Raw genomic sequence first — 23132 nt, 5'->3', positions numbered from 1 at the left:
TTTTCTAATTTTTAAAAATAAGTCTATTAAACTTTATAATTTAAAAAAATAGTTAATATAAATTTTCTTGGAGAAAAAGCCATGAAATGTTATATAGTTTTATTTTCTTCTTTGAAATGCATATAATCATAACATTTTTCTAAAAGTTGCTGGATTTTGTTTTAGTCAACATGCTAATAATAATTTTCTTTTTATGACAAGTTTTGAGTTAGGGTGTTTTTTTTTTTTCTAAAAATTCAGTACAAAATTAAAACTATCCAGGATTTGGTGAGTTTAAAAGAATCAGATCGACATAGTCTATTGCACTTCCTTGAAGATGAAAAATATGAAGAGGTTATGGCTGTCCTTGGAAGTTTTCCATATGTAACCATGGATATAAAATCACAGGGTAAGTGGAAGATTTCCCTGTTGAACATTGCTTCCCGTTTTGATACATTGGTTCTTAATTATTTGACTCATGATTCCCAAAACACTATATTTAGTGATATAATTTGTAATTAGACTTTGTAGAACAGTAGTTTACCTGTCAGATTTACTATGATGAAAATTATGTATACTTGATAGTTTTGAAGACACTGATAGAGTCCTACTTTTATTATCCTCATAATGGGATTAAGTCTTGAAGAGACTCTGTTCTGTAGTTCAGATTTCAGGAATTTTTTTTAACTTTTCAAAGAATTAAAGAGATTTTCTAGGAGTAATGAAACGAGAGATACTTGAAATATATTACTAGTGTAAAAGAAATAGCTGCCTGGTCCAAAAATTATTTTTAACACCCCAACTTATTTGTGTTAATTAAGCCTAGAAAATTACTGTGTTTTCTTCCACATTTCATGTTATTTTCTTACCTTATCTCTGTTTTTATATCCGCTTTGAGGGAAAAAATATAAATTATTTTTCTACCTACATAGTTGCCCTGTGAGTTCCCGTTTTAATAGCTGAATAATAATATCTTAGAATACTGTTGGAATTAGACATCATCTGTTCTACTCCTTCATTGTGGCAGTCTAAGCTTTAACATTCATGAAGTTATTGGTGTAAGAACATTCTTGTAGATACCAAGAATAGGGAGATATGTTAGGAATGGTTTCTGTCTTCAAAGAGTTTATCCTTTAGTTGGGGAAATAGGATTAAAAATTAGAACATATGCTAAATGTTAAATTAATGACACGAATATTATTCATGCAACAAATACTGAACACTATACACTCTTCTAGGTGCTGGGGGAGTGGTGGTAAGATAAAGCCTCTGCCTTATTGAGTTTGTATTCTAATAGGATTTGAGGAACGGTAAATGGCACCCAAAGATTGGGGTGTTTGGGAAAGAAAGGCAAACAGTGCAACATGGTTTCAATTTGGCTGGAGGGTAAGATAGATGTAGTGAAAGCTTGGATTGTTTTGTTAGAGAGTTAGGATTTTCTTGTGGGTCCATGAGTTTCAGACTTTAAAAACACTAATCTAAAAGCTGTATTTAACATTGTATATCGACAAAATAAAATTAAGAAAAAAATTAAAAAATAAAAGCTGTATTTAGGACTATACTGATTTAAACACAAACTGTTCATATAAAAATCTAGTTTGGGACTTACAGATACTCTTTTATATAATCAAGGTTTGTAAAAAGTACATGCTTCTTAGAAAAATGAATGTTAGAAGAGATTTCCTTTCAAGAAGTAAGGTAAAAATATTGTCTCACTGGGAAACATTAATGTGCTCTACTCCATAACGTTTTGTATGGGCAGTTTATTATTTTATATTTTTACAGTGCTGTCTAAATAGGAAACGTGCGTGGTATAGTTAATGAAGGAAGAGTATAAGAATTATAGAAGCAGGAAAGGAGCATCTACACGATGTCTGCTGGAGATGGTGGATCCTCCTTCTCCACATTACTAGAGTAGGCTGTGTAGAATCTCCTGCAGGCTTTTTCTTCACTTTCAAGCATCAAACAGCAGGTAGACATTGATATAGCTATTATTTCACATACAATCAGTGAAATTAGTGCCCATACAATTTTGCAAAATGAAAAATATAGATGAATATGTGGCCCAGATTTGATTTTTGATACAGAGACTTTTAGGGGGAAGAAAGGTTGTCAACTTTGTTGATGTCCAGCTGCTGCACTCACAGCCAGTAATGGAGGTAGCAGTTATAGGCTATTGGAGGCCATTCTTTTCCAGCTGGTGGTGTGGTAATAGTGGTTAGAACAGCATGTGCTCATCGAAATCCGTGTAAAATAAACATGACAAACTTAGAAAAAAACTATATGCAAAAATTAGTGAGGGCTTTTACAGATAAAATCTGTAGAAAAAAATGAATTAATGCCCACATGAATAGAAGGTATGTTTGATGAGTTACACTAATTGTATTTTTAAATTTTATTTATTTATTTTACTAATTATTATTATTTTTTTTGGTGGCTGACTGTAATGGGGATTTGAACTCTTGACCTTGCTGTTATCAACACCGTGCTCTAGCCAACTCAGCTAACCAGCTAGCTCCAATTTTCCTAATTTTATTAGTAGATTTTTTGGGGGATGTGTGTGGCAAATGTGGTTTTAGAAAATTAGATAATTGCAAAGTGTTTATTCTATTTAGTACCATTTATTTCAAAATATTTTTAAAAGTGCTTTTTGAAGTAAAGAGAATATATTGAAGTTCTTACCTTTGAGAAAATATCTCTTTAATGTGGTTTAAAATACTGGTTTTCATTATCTTGTTATGACAGGCATTCGTCATACAGGTATAATCTTGTGAATATAAGCTTTGCACAATTCAGTAAAGTGACAGAATCCTATTTTTATATTACTGTGAGAAAGAGCTGTTATTGTAGTCCTCACATTGTACTGTGTTTTCAAAGATGTGGGTTTGAAGCAATGCTCATACAGCTTTTGTGTGACTTAGAGCATTTTACTTTATTTCTGAACCTCAGTTTTTTTGTTTTGTTTTGTTTTTGGTGGCTGGCTGGTGTGGGGATCCAAACCCCTGACCTTGGTGTTACTTATTTTCTTCTTTAATGTGGAAATAATAACAACACCTTTCAGGGCCGTTTTAAGGATTAAATGAATCAGTTGTTGAAGGCATCTACTGGAAAGTCTTATACAGTGTAGTCAATATGTTATTTTTTGGTGAGTTTAAATATCATATGCTTGAAATACTGAGGTCTGAAATTGATTTAAGTAGGTTAAGTTTTTGCTATTTGCATTGACACAGAGCTTGATTTTTATTTTTTTGCTCTGTTTTTTTCCTTCTGTCTTACAGTATTGGATGATGAAGATAGTAACAACATCACAGTAGGATCCCTAGTTACAGTGTTGGTTAAATTGACAAGACAAACAATGGCAGTAAGTAGTCTATTTGTATTTTTATGGTTTAAGAGTTATAAGTCAAGGTTTTTATATTTATTTTTCTCATTTTAAGTAGTACGTTCTCAAAAGTCAAAACTGCTGTGACAAGATCTAGTTTTGCAAGTTCTGTTAGCTGTTTTGAAATTTCGTATTTTCATGAGATATAGATTTCACATACACCAAGAAAACTTGGAAAATAGATTATTCCTTCACATTATGGTTTGTTAATTCTCTGTAAAACATTATAATAATAACAGTAATGTGGGTATAGTTCTCAGACTGCAAAGTATTATCACAGAGGTTAATTATTGATCATTGAGAATTTCATCACCTACTCCTTTTTAATCCTTTAGATAATTTACTCCCTTTTATTTTTTTAAATTTAAAAATTACAATGAAGACTTTTTTTTCCGATAATGTGAAAAATTATTGCTATCTGGAAAAAAACTCAAGCAATGCATAAAGGTATAGGAAGAAGTTAAAATCACCTAAAATCCCACTGCTTTCAGGTGATTAATTTTGAAGCTCAGTCCTTTATATATCCTAATGCATGTATACCTGTAGAGTTAAATGTCATTTTTATCATAGATCCCTCCTCTCACTCATCTCCCTGAAGAAAATCCCTTGTCAGCCCCAGATGACAAGAATTTAGTCTTGTGTGTATCCTTTCATATCTTCCTCTGTGTTCATATTTATTACCTGGACCTTTACAGTGCATTCCAAAAAGCTCGTGGAAAAATAGAATTAAAAGATAATTGAATCTTTCTATGAACTTTTAAAAGTACCCTTGTACATGTATATTGGTACTTTTGTCATTCTTTTTCATTAAATCTGATCAAATTATAAATATTTCCTACATCTTGTTTTTCTCAGTTTCTACTACATATTTATATTACCTCCCAAGTCAGCTAGTATAGTTGTAATTCATTGTTTTTTGTTGTTTGCTGGTTTGTTTTTGGCAACTGACCCATCAGAACCCTTGACTTTGGTATTGTAACAACTAACCAACTGAGCTAACTGGCTAGCCTCATTGTTTTTAATAGACTGTAATATTTCAACCCAGTTTATTCAACTAGTGGTAGATTTTAGCCTATTCTGCTCTGAGGTCTCTGAGGATCTGTATGAAATATATGTCACATTTAAACCCCATGTCTAAAATCACCGGTAGGAAAAGGTTGTTTTGTAATAGGATATATCATATCAAAGATGTTGGTTTTATGGTTGCAAGTGGTAAGGAAGTATTTGTGTCATGGACTCTAGATGAGATGCTTCTTGGAAGAAGAGGAAAATTGGGTTTAGATTCCAAAGTTACACTACCCACATGCTTCAGAATTCTCAGCCTGAAAAATGAGCAAAAAATTAGTCTTGTGCTGTTGACATTTCTAGAGTAATTGGTAGAAGAAAAAGCAAAACCACCACGGGGTAGGGAAAAGAATAGAGTATTTATACTCCCATTCTCGTATGAACTGTACCTCAGAGTAATCAAGTATTTGAACCCAGCTAATAAATGAAGTGAGAAAGTGATGCTACAATTAGATTAAGGAATGGCAACCTTTTTCTGTAAAGGTCCAGATAGTAGATATTTTAGGTTTTACAGGCCATACAGTCTTTGTAGCAACTACTGAACTCATCAGTGGGCATAGTTGTGTTCTATAAAACTTTATGTAAAAGGCAGGTGGTGGGCCATAGTTTGCTGACACCTGAATTAGACTTCCTGTTGTATAGAGCCTGATAATGAAGCCTAGATTTTACATGCTAGCTTTAATAATTCCAGAGAATTTATTAAACACAGCCCATGTCATTTGTTGTCATCTTCTAGTACAGATTCTTACTGGGTTCTTACTGGGATTTAAATCCTAAACTCATATCTTCCATACTGACTCTAAATGGATTATATGGTTGGTGGCTATGACTTTAGGATATGTGGATTTTCTTGGTGATCCACTTCTTAGTCACAGATCCAATGAGTAACATCACTGACAATAATGAATAAATTAATATTGGTCTCCTGAAGATTTTAATGTTAGAAAATAATATGACATATTCAAATTTTCATAACATTAAAATATTAATATTTGATTACCATTAGAATAAAAGTTGAAATTTTAAACTATGAAATATTTTTTACTTTATAGTGAATTTACATATCTTAAGTCATTGGATTTGTAAAATTTAAGTAGACTGTATTTTTCAAAATATATTCAAGACAGACGTGAGATACTTCAGAAGGTAACTACCTACATAATGCATGTATTCTTGAGCTAATATTTGCTGAAAGTCTTCTTTCTCTCTCTCAATTGTAGCTGGCTAAAAAAACTTACTGGTAATACATTTTGGAAGATTGCTTTGTTTATCTGAAATATAAATATAGATTTGCAGATTTTATATTTTTGTTCTTGCTACTCCTAGGAAGTATTTGAAAAGGAACAGTCTATCTGTGCTGCAGAGGAACAGCCAGCAGAAGATGGGGTAAAAACTTGAGTTTTCTTAACCTATCTTGCCTGGTGAAAGAAATGTTTTATTTTTTTCTGTGGTTGACTTATATAGCTGTGGGAGAATAACTCGGCTTATGAAAACATTCCTTTTAGCCGTTTTTACGTAAAAATTGGCTATGACTTCCAAATGAACCTATTGCTGTAATTTACTGAGTGTGATGTGTGTTGTGATTTACAGCAGAGTGATACTAACAAGAACAGGATGAAAGGTGGATGGCAACAGAAGAGTAAAGGACCCAAGAAGACGGCTAAATCAAAAAAAAAGAAACCTTTAAAAAAAAAACCTACACCTGTGCCATTATCACAGTCAAAACAACAGAAACAGAAGCAGGCAAATGGAGTTGTTGGGAGTGTAAGTTTATTATTATCATTGTTATAAATATTGAGGTGTACATTAAAATGTCCAAGTCTTATATATGCACAGCTCTTTAAGTTTTACACCTGTAGGTACCCATGATACCCAGGTATGATAAAAAGCCTTACTAGTGCCCTAGAAGGCTCCCTTGTGCTCCTTCTCAGTCAGTGACCCCTCCATCCTCCTTCTGACCCCTTATCCCCCATTGTTCTGACTGTAATCACCATGGATTAGTTTAGCCTGTTCGTAAACTTCATGTAAGTGGAATTATTTTATGTCTGGTGGCTTTTGTTCAACATTATATCCATGACATTCATTTATATTATTTGTAGCAGTAGTCCATCCTCTGTGTGTGTGTGTGTGTGTGTGTGTAGTATATCATTGAGTGAATATACCACAATTTATATATCTGTTCTTTGGTTCTTGGACATTTGGGTTGTTTGTAGCTTTTATCTAATACAAATAAAGGTGCTGTATTTATTTTTGTACATGGCATTTTGTAGACATTCATTTTCCAACCTAGCAGTGGAATTGCTGGGTCACAAAATAGGTATATGTTTAACTCATCAAAAGAGCCTCTTTTCCAAAGTTGTATCATTTTATGCTCCTACCAGCAAAGTATGAGAGTACAGTTCTTCATTCTCACCAATATTTAGTTTTACCAGTCTTTTATTTTAGCCATTTGGTAGATCTATAGTAGTATCTCTTTGTGTGATTTTTATTTGTATTTACCCGATAACTAATGATGTCAAGTACCTTTTCATATGCTTACTGTCCATTGTTTATCCTCTTTTTCTGTTGGGTTGTTTGTCTTCTTACTGGTTTGTAGGGGGCCTTTATATATTATGAATACGAGTCCTTACTTTTTTACTGTCTTAATGGTAACTTTTGATGGTTTTTAATTTTAATGAAGTCCATTTCATCAGTCTTTTCCTTTATGGTTGGTGCTTTTGTGTCCTGTTTAAGACATCTCTGCCTACCCCAGGGACATGGAGGTATTTTTCTGGTTTTTTTTCTAGAAATGTTATTTTACTTGTTATATTTAGCTCCAAGATCTATCTCGAGTTAATTTTCATGAATGGTGCAAGGTAGGAGATATGGACCACTCATTTCAGTACCATTTATTGAAAAGGTCACCCTTTTTTCACTGAATTGTAAATGGTAATTTATCGTAAAACAGGTGACTATACTGTATATCATGTGTAGGTCTGTTTATGGACTCCCTAGTCCATTCCATTGATTATTGTCTATTGTTGTGCCAATACTGTACTGTGTTGTTAAAGCTTTATGTTAAGTCTTGAAATATGGTAGTGTAAGTCCTCCAACTTTTATTTTACTAATTTAGAATTGTCTTAACTATTTTAGGTCCTTTGCATTTCCAGCTAAATTTTTAGAATAAGCTTGACAATTTTCACCAAAAAAAGGTGCTGGAATTTAGATTGGTATTGCATTGAATCTGTGGTTCCATATGGGGAGAATTGACTTGCTAGCAAGTCTTTTTATTCATGATCATGGTTTACCTATAATAATTTGGACCTTCCTTGATTTTTCTTGGCAGAGTTTTATAATTTTAAGTGGCAGAGGTATGGCACATGTTTCATGAGATTTACTGTTATGTATTTGATTTCTGGTGTTATTGAAAATGACATTTTAAAATATAATTTTTTAATGTTTGTTGCTGGTATGTACATAGTTGCTTTCTAAATATTGACCCTGTATCAAGGAATCTTAATGAATTGACAATAATTCTAGACATTTGTAGATATTTAAATAAAGATTTTTCAGTATATGCAATAATGCCACGTGTGAATAAAAAGTTTTTTTTTCTTTTTACTCTTTATGCCCTTTCTTTCTTTTATCCTTCCTCACTGTCTTACTGTGCTGGCTAGAATTTCCAGTGTAATATTGATTAGAAGTCATGATGGTGAAAACTCTTCTCTTCTTTTTGATCTTAGGAAGAAAGCAAACAATATTTCACGACTATGATGTTAGCTGTAGGGTTTTTTAGATATTCTTTATCAGGCTCAGGAAGTGTTCCCTTCTATTCCCAGTTTGCTGAGAATTTTTATCATGAGCTGATCATGAATTTTATTAAATGCTTTTTCTGTATCTGTTCAGGTAATCATTTTATTTTTCTTCTTTCATAATGTGGTGAATTATATTGATGGACTTAAAAATTTGAAACCATTCCTGCATTCCTAGAACAAATCTCATTTGGTCATAACATAATATCCTTTTTTATATTTATCTGGATTTGATAATATTTTACTTAGATTCCTGTATCTATTTTTATGATAGAATATTGGTTTGTCATTCTCCTGTCTTGTAATATTCTTGTCAGATTTTGTATCAGGTTTTTCCTGGCCTCATTAACCAAGTTAGGAAGTGTTTTCTCTTTCTTTTTCCTGAAAGACTTTGTTTCTTGAGTAAGCTTGGGATTCTTTCTTATGTGGAAGAATCCTCTAGAGAAGCCATCTGGTCCTGGAGTTTTTAAAAGGGGTTTAGTTGTGGAGTCTGTCACTTTAACATATATTCTGCATTTTTTCTTATAGTGGTTTTACTAGTGCATTGTGTTTTTCAGGGTATTTGTCCAATTCCTCTAAGTTATTACATTTATTGGCATAAAGTTATTCATAATATCCTTTTAATATCTATTGGATTTAGTTATGTCTCTTTTTTCCCTAATATTGATAATTTTATTTTCTTTTTTCTTGAACTTTCTTGCCTAGAGGTTTAATTTTATTAATCTTTTCAAACAACCAACTTTTGGTTTTTAGTGATCTCTTTTGTATATCTGATTTCTCTTTTCTTGATTTCTAGTCTATTATTTACTTTCTTCCCATTTAATTTGCTGTTCTTTTGCTTACTTCTTGAAATGGACTAGTAAATATTTTGTCTGGGATATTGGCTTTCCTTACTCCATCATACCCTGTCAGTTATAGAAAATGATCCTAAAACTCCCAAAGCAGTACTTTTCTATAAACTGTCCGTTTTCCTTCCTCAAATAAAACATATTGTATAATTGATGCTTTTGAAAGCTGAACCACCTTAGTCATTGTGATAGTGTATTTTGTAAGTAGAAATAAAATATTTTTGTTTTATAAATTATGAAGAACGAATAAAATAACTAGCAAAACACATAAAAGCCAAATGTGAGTCTTCAGTCTGACTCCCACATCTTTATAAATAAGAGTGTTTATAATTTTCTAAAATTCTGTATGAATAGTGAGATTGTAATCTTGAGCCGGTTTAGTTATGCTGACAATAAGTTAGCTTCAGGGACTCAATGATAGATATTCATTGGGATATTCAGAACTTTTGTGCTTGCTTTTTCCTTTTAGGAAGCTGTAATAAAGGAAGATGAAGAAGAAATTTCTGACAAAGGCAGTGATTCTGAAGAAGAAGAAACCAATAGAGATTCCCAAAGTGAAAAAGATGATGGTAGTGACAGAGAATCTGATAGAGAGCAAGACGAAAAACAAAACAAAGATGATGAAGCAGTAAGACTAATAGTTTTAAATAATTGGAATTATACCTTTGATGATTGTTTTGGGTTTTGTTGTTCATTTGTTTGCTTGCCTTAAACCCATATATTTTATAATTTTATTATTTCGTAAGAATATTTTTGAGGAATGGGTCAGGGTTATTAAAAAAAATTGTTTCTAACAAAGACTGGAAACCCTAATTTTCTTAAATCTTAAATTGCTACGTAGAGTAGGAGCTAGGTCTATGGTAAAGTCAGTTTGGTCTCTGGAAATACAAGTAAGGAAAGGTGGGCTGTGAAACAGGTAGCAGTAACTTGGAAGGCTCTCTCACAGGCTCGAGGTAATGTTTAAAGAAAGGTTACTGTGGACCCTGCTGTCAAGAGGCTGATTAGGGAAAAGCTAATGTTTATAGAATGCCACCTTGTTTCATAGGATCTATAAGATGTTAAGAACAGGGGGAGTCTTTAAGTAATTTATTAAGATGATAAGGATATAGAGATTAAAGAAAAAATAATCCCATGGAATTAAGATGCACGTGATGTATGGGAGGACCATAGAGAAGAATGTGTTTGGTGGACAAATAATGGTCCTTAGAGGCTCACTGCAAATGAACTGTAAGCTGATCAGCCGTTCCTTTATGTTGTTGTTTTTTGACTGGGCCATGGATCTAAAGGTAACCTTTGTGGTTTGAGAGAGAAAAGAGGATCCCAGCCTCAGCCTCTGAGGCAAAAGGAGAGGCCAAAGAGGAAGAGATAAGAGGGCAAAGGTTAAAAGTATAAGGAAATAATACACTTGTCCTTCAGAATGGTGGAAAACAAATAAGGATGACTGTTTTTAGCTATTGCTGGGCCTAGACTGTTTTTGTACTTTGAGAATTAAATTGATTGCCAGGAAATTAAAATCTATCACGGAAGTTATTTCTCTAGCCTCACTTTGAAAAAGGGTTGACATATTCCTTTTTGAGTATATTAGGGTTAATAGAGGTGACTCTTAGGGTTTTCACAGACTAGTTTCTTCATATGACCAAAAATACATTCATTCAATCAGCAAGAAATTATTCATTATTTGTCACATTTCAAGCACTATCTTAGATGATAGGAGTACAAAGCTAAATGTGAAACAGTATTTGCCTTTAATATGTAGTGTAGTGGGGCAAGCAGATTTATAAATAAACATCACAGTACCTGTGAGATTCTGTACATTTTGTGCAAAGTGCAGTGATGGCACAAAGGAGAGAGTGGTCGACTTAGTCCAGAGCTAGAGGGAAATTTGTGGCAGTCTTTACTCAGGAGTTCATACTTTAGGCTCTCACTGGTAATAATGGGTAGGCAGAGAAAGTGTAATAAAAAATCCAAACAGGGTTTTAAGAGGAAAGAAATAGTTTGGTGAGTTCAGAGAATTATAGGTAGTTTGAAATGACCAAAATAAAAAGCATAAGAAGGAAAGTAGTGACAGGAGACTGGAGACGTAGGCCAGAGTCAGATTACAAATGGCTGTACAGTTCATGCTAAAGGAGTTTAGATGTGATTTATAAAAAGAGGCATCGTAAATTTGAGCAGGGAGATGATCAGATATGTGGTACTGAACTTTTCTAACCCTAAGTAGTTAATTAGCATTGCTGGACACTCCTCAAAGTGATCAGAAATGTACTAGATTTCAAATATTTTAACTTTTTCTTTACTAGGAATGGCAAGAATTACAACAAAGTATACAGCGAAAGGAGAGAGCTCTATTGGAAACCAAATCAAAGATAACACATCCCGTGTATAGTCTTTACTTTCCTGAGGTGAGTTATACACAGCTTAGTGTTTTCTGTATTCCATTCACTTTGTTCTCAGATATTTCTCGGGTGACTTTTATCCCTCTGTGCTGTTTACTAGCTCAAATATGCTCAATGTGGTCTATTCTTGATAGGCCACATTTTCAAAAGATATGTTACAATATGAATTACATCTTGTGGATGTGTTGTTTAAAAGGGGGATTGTTAACTTTTTAAGTATTTCTGTGGTTTTCTGTTTCTATCTTTTCTGTGCTCAGATTACTGAGCATTGTGTTTAATGGTAATTTCTCTTTAGCAGTTCAGACAAATGCACGTTTCGCCTTTGACTGCTTGACTAATTGTGAATCTCTCACCCCTGCCAAGTTTTAAATAGGATGAAAAAATTCTTAGATTTTTCCTGTGAAGGTCATATACTGGCCACCTGGAGCCACTAACTTTCTTTGGCCCCAATAATTGCCCCAGTCTTTGGGAATGGGTGAGCTCATGGCTGTGGAAACAGCTGTGTTCTTGGCCTTAAACAAAGTTCAGTAAGAGCTGAGCATGACTGAGCCCCCAGCTCAGGACAGATCATCATATGATATCTGCCCCCTTGTCATTCTTTACTTTGTGGTTGTGACCTGCTCAGCTTTTGATCTCCTTGATAGCTGATGTTGTTTGTCTTTGAAATCACTTTGGGATTCTCTTGACATTTTGCTTTTGAGGATGATTCTGTGGAGTAGAGGTGAAGAACTGGTTCCCCCCAGTTTAGGGAATCTGTTCCACAGACTGCCTTACAACTTTGCCACAGAACCTTGTGCTCACCACTCATGTTTGGCAGGTGGTTTCATTTGTAAATCTGCTTTCTGCTTGAGAACGTCAATCCAGAGTTGCTAGGGACTGCTTAAGGCAAATTCCTAAGTAATTTGACTCTCCTAGTAATAAATGAGTGGCTTTGCACAGATTGTTGTTGTTTCTTAGAAGTTTTTGTCCAGGGTTTCATCTTAATGCATATACCAATCTTCTGACATGTCCTGTCCATCTGTTAGGGGCATTTTGCCTATTGCAGAGGTAATCTGCCAATACCAAGTATCCTGAAATCAGGTGTATAAACTCCACTTACTGTTTGGTTTAAAAAGTGCCATGGGATGCTGTAAGCTGCATTATTTGTATGCATGTCAGTTTCATCTTAGACCATGCTTAGTTAATAAGCGAAACATTCATTTACTTTCTTAGAACATTGCAATCCTTTGTAGCATAAGGTATTTAAAGAGAAGTATTTTTTTTTTTAGTTGAACTTAGTGTAGCATTGTTAGAAAGATATAATAAACCAAATTTTAATCTTATCTGGTTAAAAAATAGAAAGTACAGCAATTTTGGTTTAAAAACACAAACTTTTTTAACATAAAGTTATTTTTAGCCATAACAAAGTTATTTTTGTAGCCATTTTTGATTGTTGAGAGTTTACAATAGTCTAGTGCTGTTTTGATTAAATGAATATTTAGAACATCCTAGATTTTATTTTATTTTTACCTCTAAAACACTTTCCTTTAAACCATTTTGGAAAGATCTTCCCTACCCAATTCTTGAACAGGTTACACTAAGCAGATGACTAAACAGTTACTGATGTATGCTGTAATACAGTGATGGTTGCTAAACACACTGAGGTTTGGTGCTTCAAGACTTCTTAGCCTTCTAAATTTTTTTGAAAATAGTTTTCTGTCTCTTGTTCTGTCATTTCTCCCTGCTGTCATTGTACCCAGTGCTTTTTCTGTTCCTAATCTTTTTGGAGTTCAACTAGAAATGCCAAACTTATTAAACTCACGTGTAGTGAAAGGTGTAAATAGGCTCTTAGAATTTGAGATGTTCTTGTGCTTATAAGGGTGTAATGTATTTTAATGTGTTGATTTTTTTATTTGGCCGCCCAAGTCCTTTCCACTCCTTCTTTGTGGCTTTTGCTTATTACTAGGTAAGGTTCCTAAGATTATTTGTAACATGATATTGTAATAGTTTATATTGTTTTCTTTTTAGAATCTCTTCTCATTTAAGGTAAATCAGGGGTTTTTAATATGGAGGCCCATCATTAGGTTTTAAGAAGCCATTGAAAACCCCAAAATTGCATACACATTCTTTTGGGGAGCTGATCTACAAATGGCTTAGAACAATTTATTCATTAAGTACTTATTGAACACCTGTTTTGTATCAGGCTCTTGGTCAGTGCTGGGGATATAGCAGTGAACAAAACAAGGATAGTATCTCTAAAATAAAATAGGCCCAAACTGTGTTTTTCTAGTTTTTTTCTGATTGTTTATACTTTTTTTTTTTTCTTTCCAGGAAAAACAAGAATGGTGGTGGCTTTATATAGCAGATAGGAAGGAACAGACCTTAATATCTATGCCATATCATGTGTGTACACTGAAAGATATAGAAGAGGTAATTATCCTGCAACATTATTTGAGTTTTTAACAATGTATAGCATCTCATCATTGTGCTGCTTCATAAAAATCTTATTTAAGAAGCAGTTTATCATATTGGTCTTTCTCTTTTTATGACATTTTATAACTGTTTTCTGATGTTTTTGGTGGTGAGCACATTGGAAATTTATAAAGAATTGCTAAACGTAGGCAGTGTGGTCAGTCTTAAGAACTTGTTCTCAATGTATCCTTGGGGCTTTTCACGATTACTATCTAAGAACATATGCCTTTTCTCCTCCTCTACAGAATTTAATGATATTTTATAAAAATTTATGATTTTTGTCCTTATTGGATTAGTGCTATTTATTATACCTTTTGTCTTTAAAAAAAAAAATCTTAAAAATTGGTGATTTAGATTTTTAGAATGGAAGTTTTGTCCACTATTAATGACATGACTAAAGTAGCATGGTGATGGATATATTTTACCCTTGGAAACTGCCTTCTGTTTTCTTGTTTTCCTTCTTGATTTTTTAATGTGTTACCTTTTCTAGGAAGAAGGTTCTGTCTACCAGGACTTGGTGGACAAGAGTAAGGCTTTTGAATTTCAAGATAGTTTTATGATTTTTAGTATGAAATTTTTTTAACTTACATAATCAAGTGGTAAATGTATGAAATAGTTTAGTGATAAATCCATAGAGATAGAATTGATGAGTCAGGGGCTCTGTACATTTCTAATTTCAATAGATGTTGCTAGATACTTATTTCTACAGAGGAAGGATGAATGCCTAAGTATGCCCATTGCGCCTGAGCATATCAGACATTTTGAATGTCATTGCTTATCAGGAAGGTGAAAAATTGCATCTCAGTGTTATTTTTTCTTCTGATCTTTTATCTTAGTAAGTTTATTTTTTTTATTTTTTTATTTTTTAAAAGATGACCGGCAAGGGGATCTTAACCCTTGACTTGGTGTTGTGAGCACCACGCTCAGCCAGTGAGCGAACCGGCCATCCCCACATGGGATCCGAACCCGGGGCCTTGGTGTTATCAGCACCGCACTCTCCCGAGTGAGCCACGGGCCGGCCCTATCTTAGTAAGTTTAAAACCTATAGAAAAGTTGCAAGCACAGCATCATGAGACCTCCATAGACTCTTCATTTACATTTACCAGTTGTTTACATTTTGCTGTATTTGTTTAATCTTTATCTCAAAATACATTGTGTGTGTATTTTTTTCCCTCTGAACATTTGAGATACTTGCACATATCATGATATTGCACTCCTAAGTACGTAACATATATCACCTAAGAACAAGGTCCTTCTCCTTCATAAGCACATTCAAATTATTATATTTAGGAAATTTAACATAGATATCGTATATTTATCTACTATGTAGTCCATATCCAAATTTCTTCAAATATTCCACTAATGTCCATTATAGATTTTTGTTCTGTTTTTAAATTTAGGATCTATTCAAGGATCACACACTGCATTTGGTCGTCATGACTCTTAAGAACACTACCTTGTCCTTTTTCTTTTAATCTTTCATGCTATTGACATTTTTCAAGAGTCCAGGCAAGGTTTTTTATAGACTGTTGCTTGGAATGAATTTGTCTCATTGGTTATTCATTATTATATTCATCTTAAATATTTTTCGCAAGGCTGTGTACTACCTTGGTGATGTACTTCTATGTGTATCACATCAGGGACACATTATATCAGTTTACTCCACATTGGTGATACTGTTTGCTCATTTAGTTAAGACTTTTCTCTTTTGTAAAGATATCCCCCCTCCCACCACACCCCCCAATCTGTGGGGTATTTGGGCCCTTTGTTAATATATCCTATTCTTCAACAGTGTTTTACCCATTTTAGCATATATTCGTGATTCTTGTCTGAATCATTTTTTACTCTGCTCATTGTATTCAGCGTAGTTTTAATTTTTTATTTATCTTAAGAGTGAAACTGAACAGCTCCATTATGTCTGAGTCATATTTCTGTTTTGTGTCCGTGACCATTGTTCATTTTTGTTAGGTCTTTAAATTGGCTTGGGAATTTTTCTTTTAATGTTAAGAAAGAGTTCATGGAAAAATTTGTATTATCTTTTGATTCTCTTTTTCCATGGACTTTTGGAAGTGCCTTTGTATATGTGGCAAATATTTCTTCCCAGTTTGTTTTACTATTATGGTTACTTTTACCAATCAGAAGTATATCTATTGCTTGTCCATTTTCTTTGTTATATTTTTGTAATGTGATTTAGAAATTTTTCTTTTATGGCTTTTAGGTTCATGTTATAGTTAGAACGGCTAAACTTAATTTAAAGAAAAAAAAGATTTTTTTCAAGTTTTTTTTTTATGGCCTGTTTTAATATATTATCTGTTCAAAATCTGGATTTTGGAGATTGAAGGCAGATAGATCACAAGAGTGCTCAAATGTCATTTTAAAAAATTGATTCTTCATTCATCCAAGTGGAATTGAAACTTCTAAGAGGTTGTTACTTCTTATATTTGAAGTTTATGATTTGATGGGAAATAAAATATCTTCTTGAACTTTTAAGGCATTGGGCATTTATCCTACAAATAAGAAAATTTGGCAAGAATTATTTCTTGTCTAGAGAAATCTATCTTATTAATTACAACATTTTGGTTATTTATACTTTTATAACCTACTTAATTTCTTCATGTTACCAAGAGGATGGTCAACATAGGATTTAGCTGCTTTAAATAAGCTTTCTAGAGCTGGCTGGTTAGCTCAGTTGGTTGGTGCAGGGTGTTATAACACCAAGGTCAAGAGTTCAGATCTCCATACCGACCAGCTGCCAGAAAAAAAAAAAACTTTCTTGAATTTTGGAGATACAAATTAACCCCATCAATTCTGCCTTATTTGGTTTCCTTTTTGTGTAGTACAGTGTACCTAATACATATATTTCACATACATATGTTTTTTGTTGCTGTGGTTTGGACTCTTGTAACATTTGTTGGACTTCATGTATCATCTGAGTAAACACCTGGCAATTACATACTCTAGTCTAGAAATTTGAGGAGTGAGCTGTTGTTTCTTCCTCAAAATGTAAGTATTTAAATGCCAATTTTATCTTCTAGGTAGAACTGAAATTTCCTGCACCAGGCAAGCCTGGAAATTACCAGTATACAGTATTCCTGAGATCAGACTCCTATATGGGATTGGATCAGATTAAACCATTGAAGGTAAGAATAGTGAATCTTCAATAAATACACTTTTCTATTTGAGTAGGTGCTTAATATACTAGGCAACCATTTCTAGTTTTGAAATGTAGACTGCTGGAAGGAAAAAGAGGTCATTTCATACTTTATATATGATGCACTTGTTGGACTACTATTTCAATAATAAATTTAAGTTGTTGAGCTAGATTTTAAGGAGTATAATAATTTAGAACCTTGAATATAAATTAGTGATACATTTTAATGTGTTGTAGTATGCTATAACTTTATAGGGCTTCAGCAAATGGGTCCTGTTTTCTTAAGAAAAGCACATGTATTTTTTACCACAGATTCTATTGGAATGTTTATTAATGTTTGCAACTATTTTATTCTGTTTATCATCTTAGAGCATACACTTTCTATAAGTATCATTTAAAGCACATTCCCATTGGTATTTACCATTTCACTTGAGCTTTTTATAAAAGCCATTCTGTTATATTAGAGAGATCATGCTAAAGTAGTCTTGCACTATAAATATTAAAGGGAGCCTCTCTTTTCAGTGATCATTCCATATTTCTTTCATTGGCTGTAGAATGTTACTTTACAGGTCTGGAGGCCACAAAGTATGTCTTAGAAAGTCACACTTGAGTTTTTCTTCCTTCAGTGGAAGGCTTCTATTAAGATATCACTCAGTGTTCTTGCTCAAGAATTACAATTATTCATCTTCTGTGCCACAGAAATACATTCATAAATAGTATAACTTCTATAAAATCAAAATATCAAATTGTATTAGAAATTTAACTACATTTATATGTTAATAGATTTACTTGTTTTACTTCTGGGATGGTGCCTGTTCTAAATGAATGATAAATTTAGGTTTCCATCCATAAAAATTCATTTCTTTATAATTGAAGTGGTCAAAGAAAACCTTCTCTTTACCAGATGTTTCTTCTATTATTCCTTCCAAAATTTCCTTTATAGTTGGAAGTTCATGAGGCTAAGCCTGTGCCAGAAAATCACCCACAGTGGGACACAGCAATAGAAGGGGATGAAGACCAGGAGGATAGTGAGGGCTTTGAAGACAGCTTTGAGGAAGAAGAGGAGGAAGAAGAAGACGACGACTAAGCAGTACCATGAATGGACCGCAGTGCTGGGAACGTTTGCTGTTTTGGAATGTGTAATAAACCAGGAACAGTACAGAACTGATGATGGGGGAGGCGTTAGTTTCTTTACTAGAAATGGGTGCATATTAACTAGGCAGTGGTGGTGCCTTGGTACAATCTGAAAAATACTTCAGGCTTATTAATGCCTTTCAAGTAAGGGATGGTGCATTTATTTCATCTGCAAGTGATAATAAATCCTTTGTTATTATAACTGTCCAGAAGTGTGGGCTATGTATTATCTGATCAGTTTATGGTCCCATAAAAGTAAAGGTACATGAAAAACAGTCTATAAGTGAGCAATTTTCTTTGTTCAGCTTTAGTTTTAGTAAATATTAAAGTATGATAAACACCACAAATGTTTTAAGTAACATCTGCTCAAGTTTTTAATGTTGCAGTAAGCTCTATTATTCATTTATTGACATTTTGCAGTGATATAAGATTATTTATAACAGCTCCATTCAAAGCTTTAAACCTTTTATTTTTACCTTTATTGGTCATAATTTGGTATTCTCTCACATTCCACATAAGTTAGAGGGCTACGTTTTGGGATTTTCCTTTTCATAATTGCCCAGACTTTTCAAACAGATTATAAAAATGGCTTTTAATGACTTAAAACAATTTTAAGCCTTTATTTTATCAGACCAATGCAGGATAATTCTTTTGATAAACTATAGGTCTAAAAGGGATCGTGGGACCATACGTTGTCTGATGTTGATGGTTTATGTAATTAAACCTTTTTAAAAAGGTTCACTGTAAAAGCTGAACTATATCTTAGCTTTTAATCTACCTGACTCTATCAGAATCCTTTTAAGGGAAATATAACATGCAGAGGAGGCATTTTTTGTATTCGTTTTGGACTTCTGTTAATAAAATAGAAGTTTGACTTGTTTTACGTTTGTAATGGTGTGTGTCTTTTTACTCCCAGAGAAAGGACATTAATAGGGTAATCCATTATTTTATTTTTCAACTAAAAATTTAATATTGTATATTACTGCTGAAGTGACTGCTGTTTTTGTACACTATTGAAAAACCTATGAGTGAGAGGGGTTTCTCCTCATAGTACAACTGGAAGGATAGTGCTTATAAAGAGTAGAAATGTGTACATGATGAATCATTGAGGTAAGGTGTATATTTTTATTACTAGATAAGGAAGAAGCATAAGTCTGTAATATTATAAGACTGATTGTAATAATCCTCTTCTATCAAAATCTCCATAGGCCAAAGTACTGTTGGAATACTATTTGTAACCTTGTTTACTTTACAAAAAAGGTTGCCACTTTCCATGCAGAATTACCACTGGTATTTTGTTACTGCAGTAGTTGGAAATAAAATTTGAAAGTTACCAAAAACATGAATGGTTTTTTGGCTTTAAATTTAGGATTTAATATTTCCTATCAAATGGTCAAAGCATTGTTTTCATTGGAACTTGATGACCAGTTTAGTGAGATCTTTCCTTGACAGGCAGGGGTGGTGCCACTGAGGGTTTGTTTTGTTTCATGTTACATGTAAGAGGGTAGGTTTAATTTTAAAATCAGGCCTTGCTGTGAAGCTCCAGTGTTGGTTGAGGCAGCTGCTGGTCACCTAAGTGTGGTGGCAGGGAGTGATCTGGCTTGTGTCAAGTAAAAGGAGAGGTGAGAGAAAACACTTGTGTGGCATAAAGTCAAGGAAACTGAGCAAACAAAACAACGATGTGTAATATGCGCATTTCCTAGTTTTCTTGAAAGGTATTTTAAAAGACAAGTATTTATTTTTCAGTGGTTATTTTGCCTTAAAAAGGCTTTACAAAAAACAACTGGCTTCTTTCTGGTTTTGAGACTCTGGAGAGGATGATTTCACAATCTAATAACTCACCACAGTGCTTAAAAAAAACAGCATCAGTTCAACTTTAGAAAATTTCACCAATCTGTTTTCCTTTGCTCTTTGTGTGATGTGTATCTGCTTCCCAACCAAATAAAATAAACTTTTCTGTAATAAGTGTTTTAGGCAACCTCTTTCAATATTGCAGTAGTGAAAGGATTGAGCCTTCAGTTTATGGTTCTCATCTCGCCAGCAAGTCGCTGAGCTCCACATCCCGTCTTTCTCCAGAATAAGATTGATAATTTACCCTTGTTTACATTTAATCTAATGGAAATTCATCAACTGAAGTTTGTTTTCTTCCTATCAAGAAAGTGACATTTTGTCAACAGGATAGATGAAAACATATGGTTTTTGTGCATATAAAGTGAAATTGGTTATTTATGAAATAAGTTTATTTAAATTGTGTAATATTTTTTGTCTTTAAATTGGTGTAAGGTACTATTAAAACAAAATACAGCCTTCCGTGAGGAGACTTAGTTACCATAATTGCAAGTTAGCAATTGTGAGTTTTAGCATTATAAAGCTTAATTGAGGCCCCAAGGTGTTTTCTGTGTGGATATTTCAATCACAAAGTCAGTCAGGTGTTCATGTCCTTTTTAACTTTTTAAAAATTTGCGTGAATGTTTTTTAAAGATTAAGGAGCACATCGAATTAGGTTCTCTGTATAGAACAATAACCTGTGCCCTGCTCTACTTCTCCCAGCTTGCACTGAGGGGGTAGAGAAAGAAGGGCCTTCCTGCGTGGCAGGAAGCTCAGGCCCTGGGTGGAAGCAGAGGGGTGTGGATGCCCAGCAGCTGATGTGGCAGTGGGAAGGGAGGTGGTGGGGAATGTAGTGACGCTCTCTGAGCACGTTATTCTTGATCGCAACGTTTATTTAGTTATTTGTGTCAGTCAATCAAAACCATGTGCTGGAATGTTCTTTAGTAACAATTCTTCAAATGTAATTCAGCATCTTACATATTTTTTGAAGGGTTGTCACTCATCACATTTTTACTGAGTTTCTGTGTACCTGGCTCTGTGATTGGGTACTGGGGCTATAAAAATCAAGAACTTGCTGGTATTAGGTCAGACAGTTGTGTGGCAGTCTATCTGCATCCACTTGCCTTGGCTAATGGCCATTGTTGGGAATGCCTTTTTTTAAAAAAGTCTTTCCACTGCAGGCGAAGGAGTTATTTTGAGGGGGGGGGGGGCTATTTAATTTGTTGGCTTTTTTTTTCTTCAGGGTTTATTTTTTCCCTAATATTCTGACTCAACTCCAGGAAATCATCTGTGTAGTCTTCCTTAGAGTGAAACAACTATCAGTCAACCAAATAACATGACATATTACCAGCCGTGTAGTGATTAGTACATATATGTTTAAAGAAGTTAGCACCAAGCATCTTCACACATTTAAACTTGATGTTAGGGTTATTTTGCAAAACTTAAAAAAAAAAATGTGATCTTAAACACTTTTCTGTAATTTGAGCTAAAAACTCAAATAACAGCAATCACTGGCATGCTTTAGGGCTGTGGTTTCAGGTGGGGGTGTGTACATCCCAGGGGTATGCAGATGAAAAATCCATTGGGAAAATATTGAAATGATTATTTGTATTTAATCTCATCCTTTTAAATTTCTATTTTTGTGTGTTTTATAATGTACATAATACACTGTACAATTGTACACTTATATAATTTATAAATAAATAATACATTTATCGGTGCATTATATTTTTTTCTGATTTGGGTGCATTATCAAATCATTTGGATACCACTACTTTGCGGTATTGATTGGGTGACATTTAAGTTAAACTGCAGGTTCGGCCTTTGGCACGCACCATCTGAGGTCACAAAGTGGTCTACTTTGTTGGAATGGAAGGGTTGGCATTCACTGTGTCCAGCCCTACTGTAGCCTCCAAGAGTAGTTGATACTTTTTGAGATGGAGCAGAGTAGGTTTGGTGGGGAGATGAATGGAGAGGGGGAAGGTTTTAGGAAGCTGTTGTCTGGAATGGAGGTGGGACAGAAGTGCTAGAGGTGATTGCTGGGGCTTTGAGTAAAGGCCACAGTTATTAGTGGTCCCGGCAATCAGTGGTTAAAAGTGAGTGTGGGAAGGACTGTGGACTCTGTTTTCAACACCAGGTTGTTCAGCATTAACCTGTCAGCCTGGGTACACAGAGGGAGCTGTGTTCCTCTTACCTTTCTTTCTTTTTTTCTTTTTTTTTTTTTTTTTTTAACGCACATATAACTCTTTATTTACAATATTTGGAATTTCTTCTTTTTTATTTTTAATTGAAATGCATTGACTGTACATATTTACGGAGTTATATTTCAATGCATGTATAATGTGCAGCAATTGAATCAGGGTAGTTAGCAAATTCATCATCTGAAAACTTTATCATTCCTTTGTAATGAGAACATTTGAGCTCCTCTCTTCTAGCTATTTGAGAACATACAATAAATTATTGTTAATTATAGATGCTTAGCACTACTGTACACTGCTATCTAGCTGTAATTTTTGTAATTTTTTGTCCATTAATCAAACTCTCACTATTTCTCCTCTCCCAGCCTCTAGTAAGCACAGTTCTACTATCCAGTTCTGAAACTTCAACCTCCTCTTCTCCTAATCGTCTTCTCCTCCTCCTCCTCCTCCTTTTTATTGTTATTATTTAGCTACTAGATACGAAACCTTTCTGAACACCCGAAGTTTATGCTTTAAAATCTCAATAATGGCAGCAATTGACACCACTTAGGTGTGAGCAGATTCCCTAAAGAGTAACTTCTAACTATTTCCCTGTATCTTGCAGCCTGGTTCCAGTAGAGGGCGATAGGGCTATAATTTTCTTAAACAAAGAATGGTTTGGTTTGTGGGATGGGAACCAAGATTAAAGAAATGCTTTGTAATTTATTTCTGTGTGCAGCTTCTAGCAGTACCTCCTTTCCCTTTAATCTTTTGTATTCCTCCCTAACCTTGGTCTTTCGTACAAATGTTCTTTAATTCATTAAATTTACTTCTAGGTTTTCTGGCTGAAAACATTAAGTCCCTTTGCAACAAACTTTAGAAGGCTGTCCATATTAATTCATTGTGCTGGAATTGTATTAGATTGCTTGAGGGA

The 23132-nt window shown here is 33.8% G+C and overlaps 1 protein-coding gene across 1 annotated transcript in view; it reads left to right on the top strand.

Annotated features, from left to right (window-relative positions):
• SEC63 (SEC63 homolog, protein translocation regulator) overlaps positions 1-20851 on the top strand; it is a 65856-nt gene extending 45005 nt beyond the window's left edge. The window contains exons 13-21 of the mRNA XM_063097690.1: positions 241-388; positions 3258-3340; positions 5753-5812; positions 6017-6190; positions 9535-9693; positions 11363-11464; positions 13769-13867; positions 16945-17049; positions 18004-20851. Coding sequence (XP_062953760.1) covers positions 241-388; positions 3258-3340; positions 5753-5812; positions 6017-6190; positions 9535-9693; positions 11363-11464; positions 13769-13867; positions 16945-17049; positions 18004-18147 — 1074 coding nt within the window. The 3' untranslated portion in view covers positions 18148-20851. The remainder of the gene's footprint in view (positions 1-240; positions 389-3257; positions 3341-5752; positions 5813-6016; positions 6191-9534; positions 9694-11362; positions 11465-13768; positions 13868-16944; positions 17050-18003) is intronic.
• The last annotated feature ends 2281 nt before the right edge of the window (positions 20852-23132 follow it).

The sequence above is a fragment of the Cynocephalus volans genome, chromosome 5 (genome assembly GCF_027409185.1).
Source record: "Cynocephalus volans isolate mCynVol1 chromosome 5, mCynVol1.pri, whole genome shotgun sequence".
Classification (NCBI taxonomy): Eukaryota; Metazoa; Chordata; class Mammalia; order Dermoptera; family Cynocephalidae; genus Cynocephalus; species Cynocephalus volans.
The sequence above is the reverse complement of the archived record's forward strand: the minus strand, read 5'-3'. Positions and strand labels throughout refer to the sequence as shown.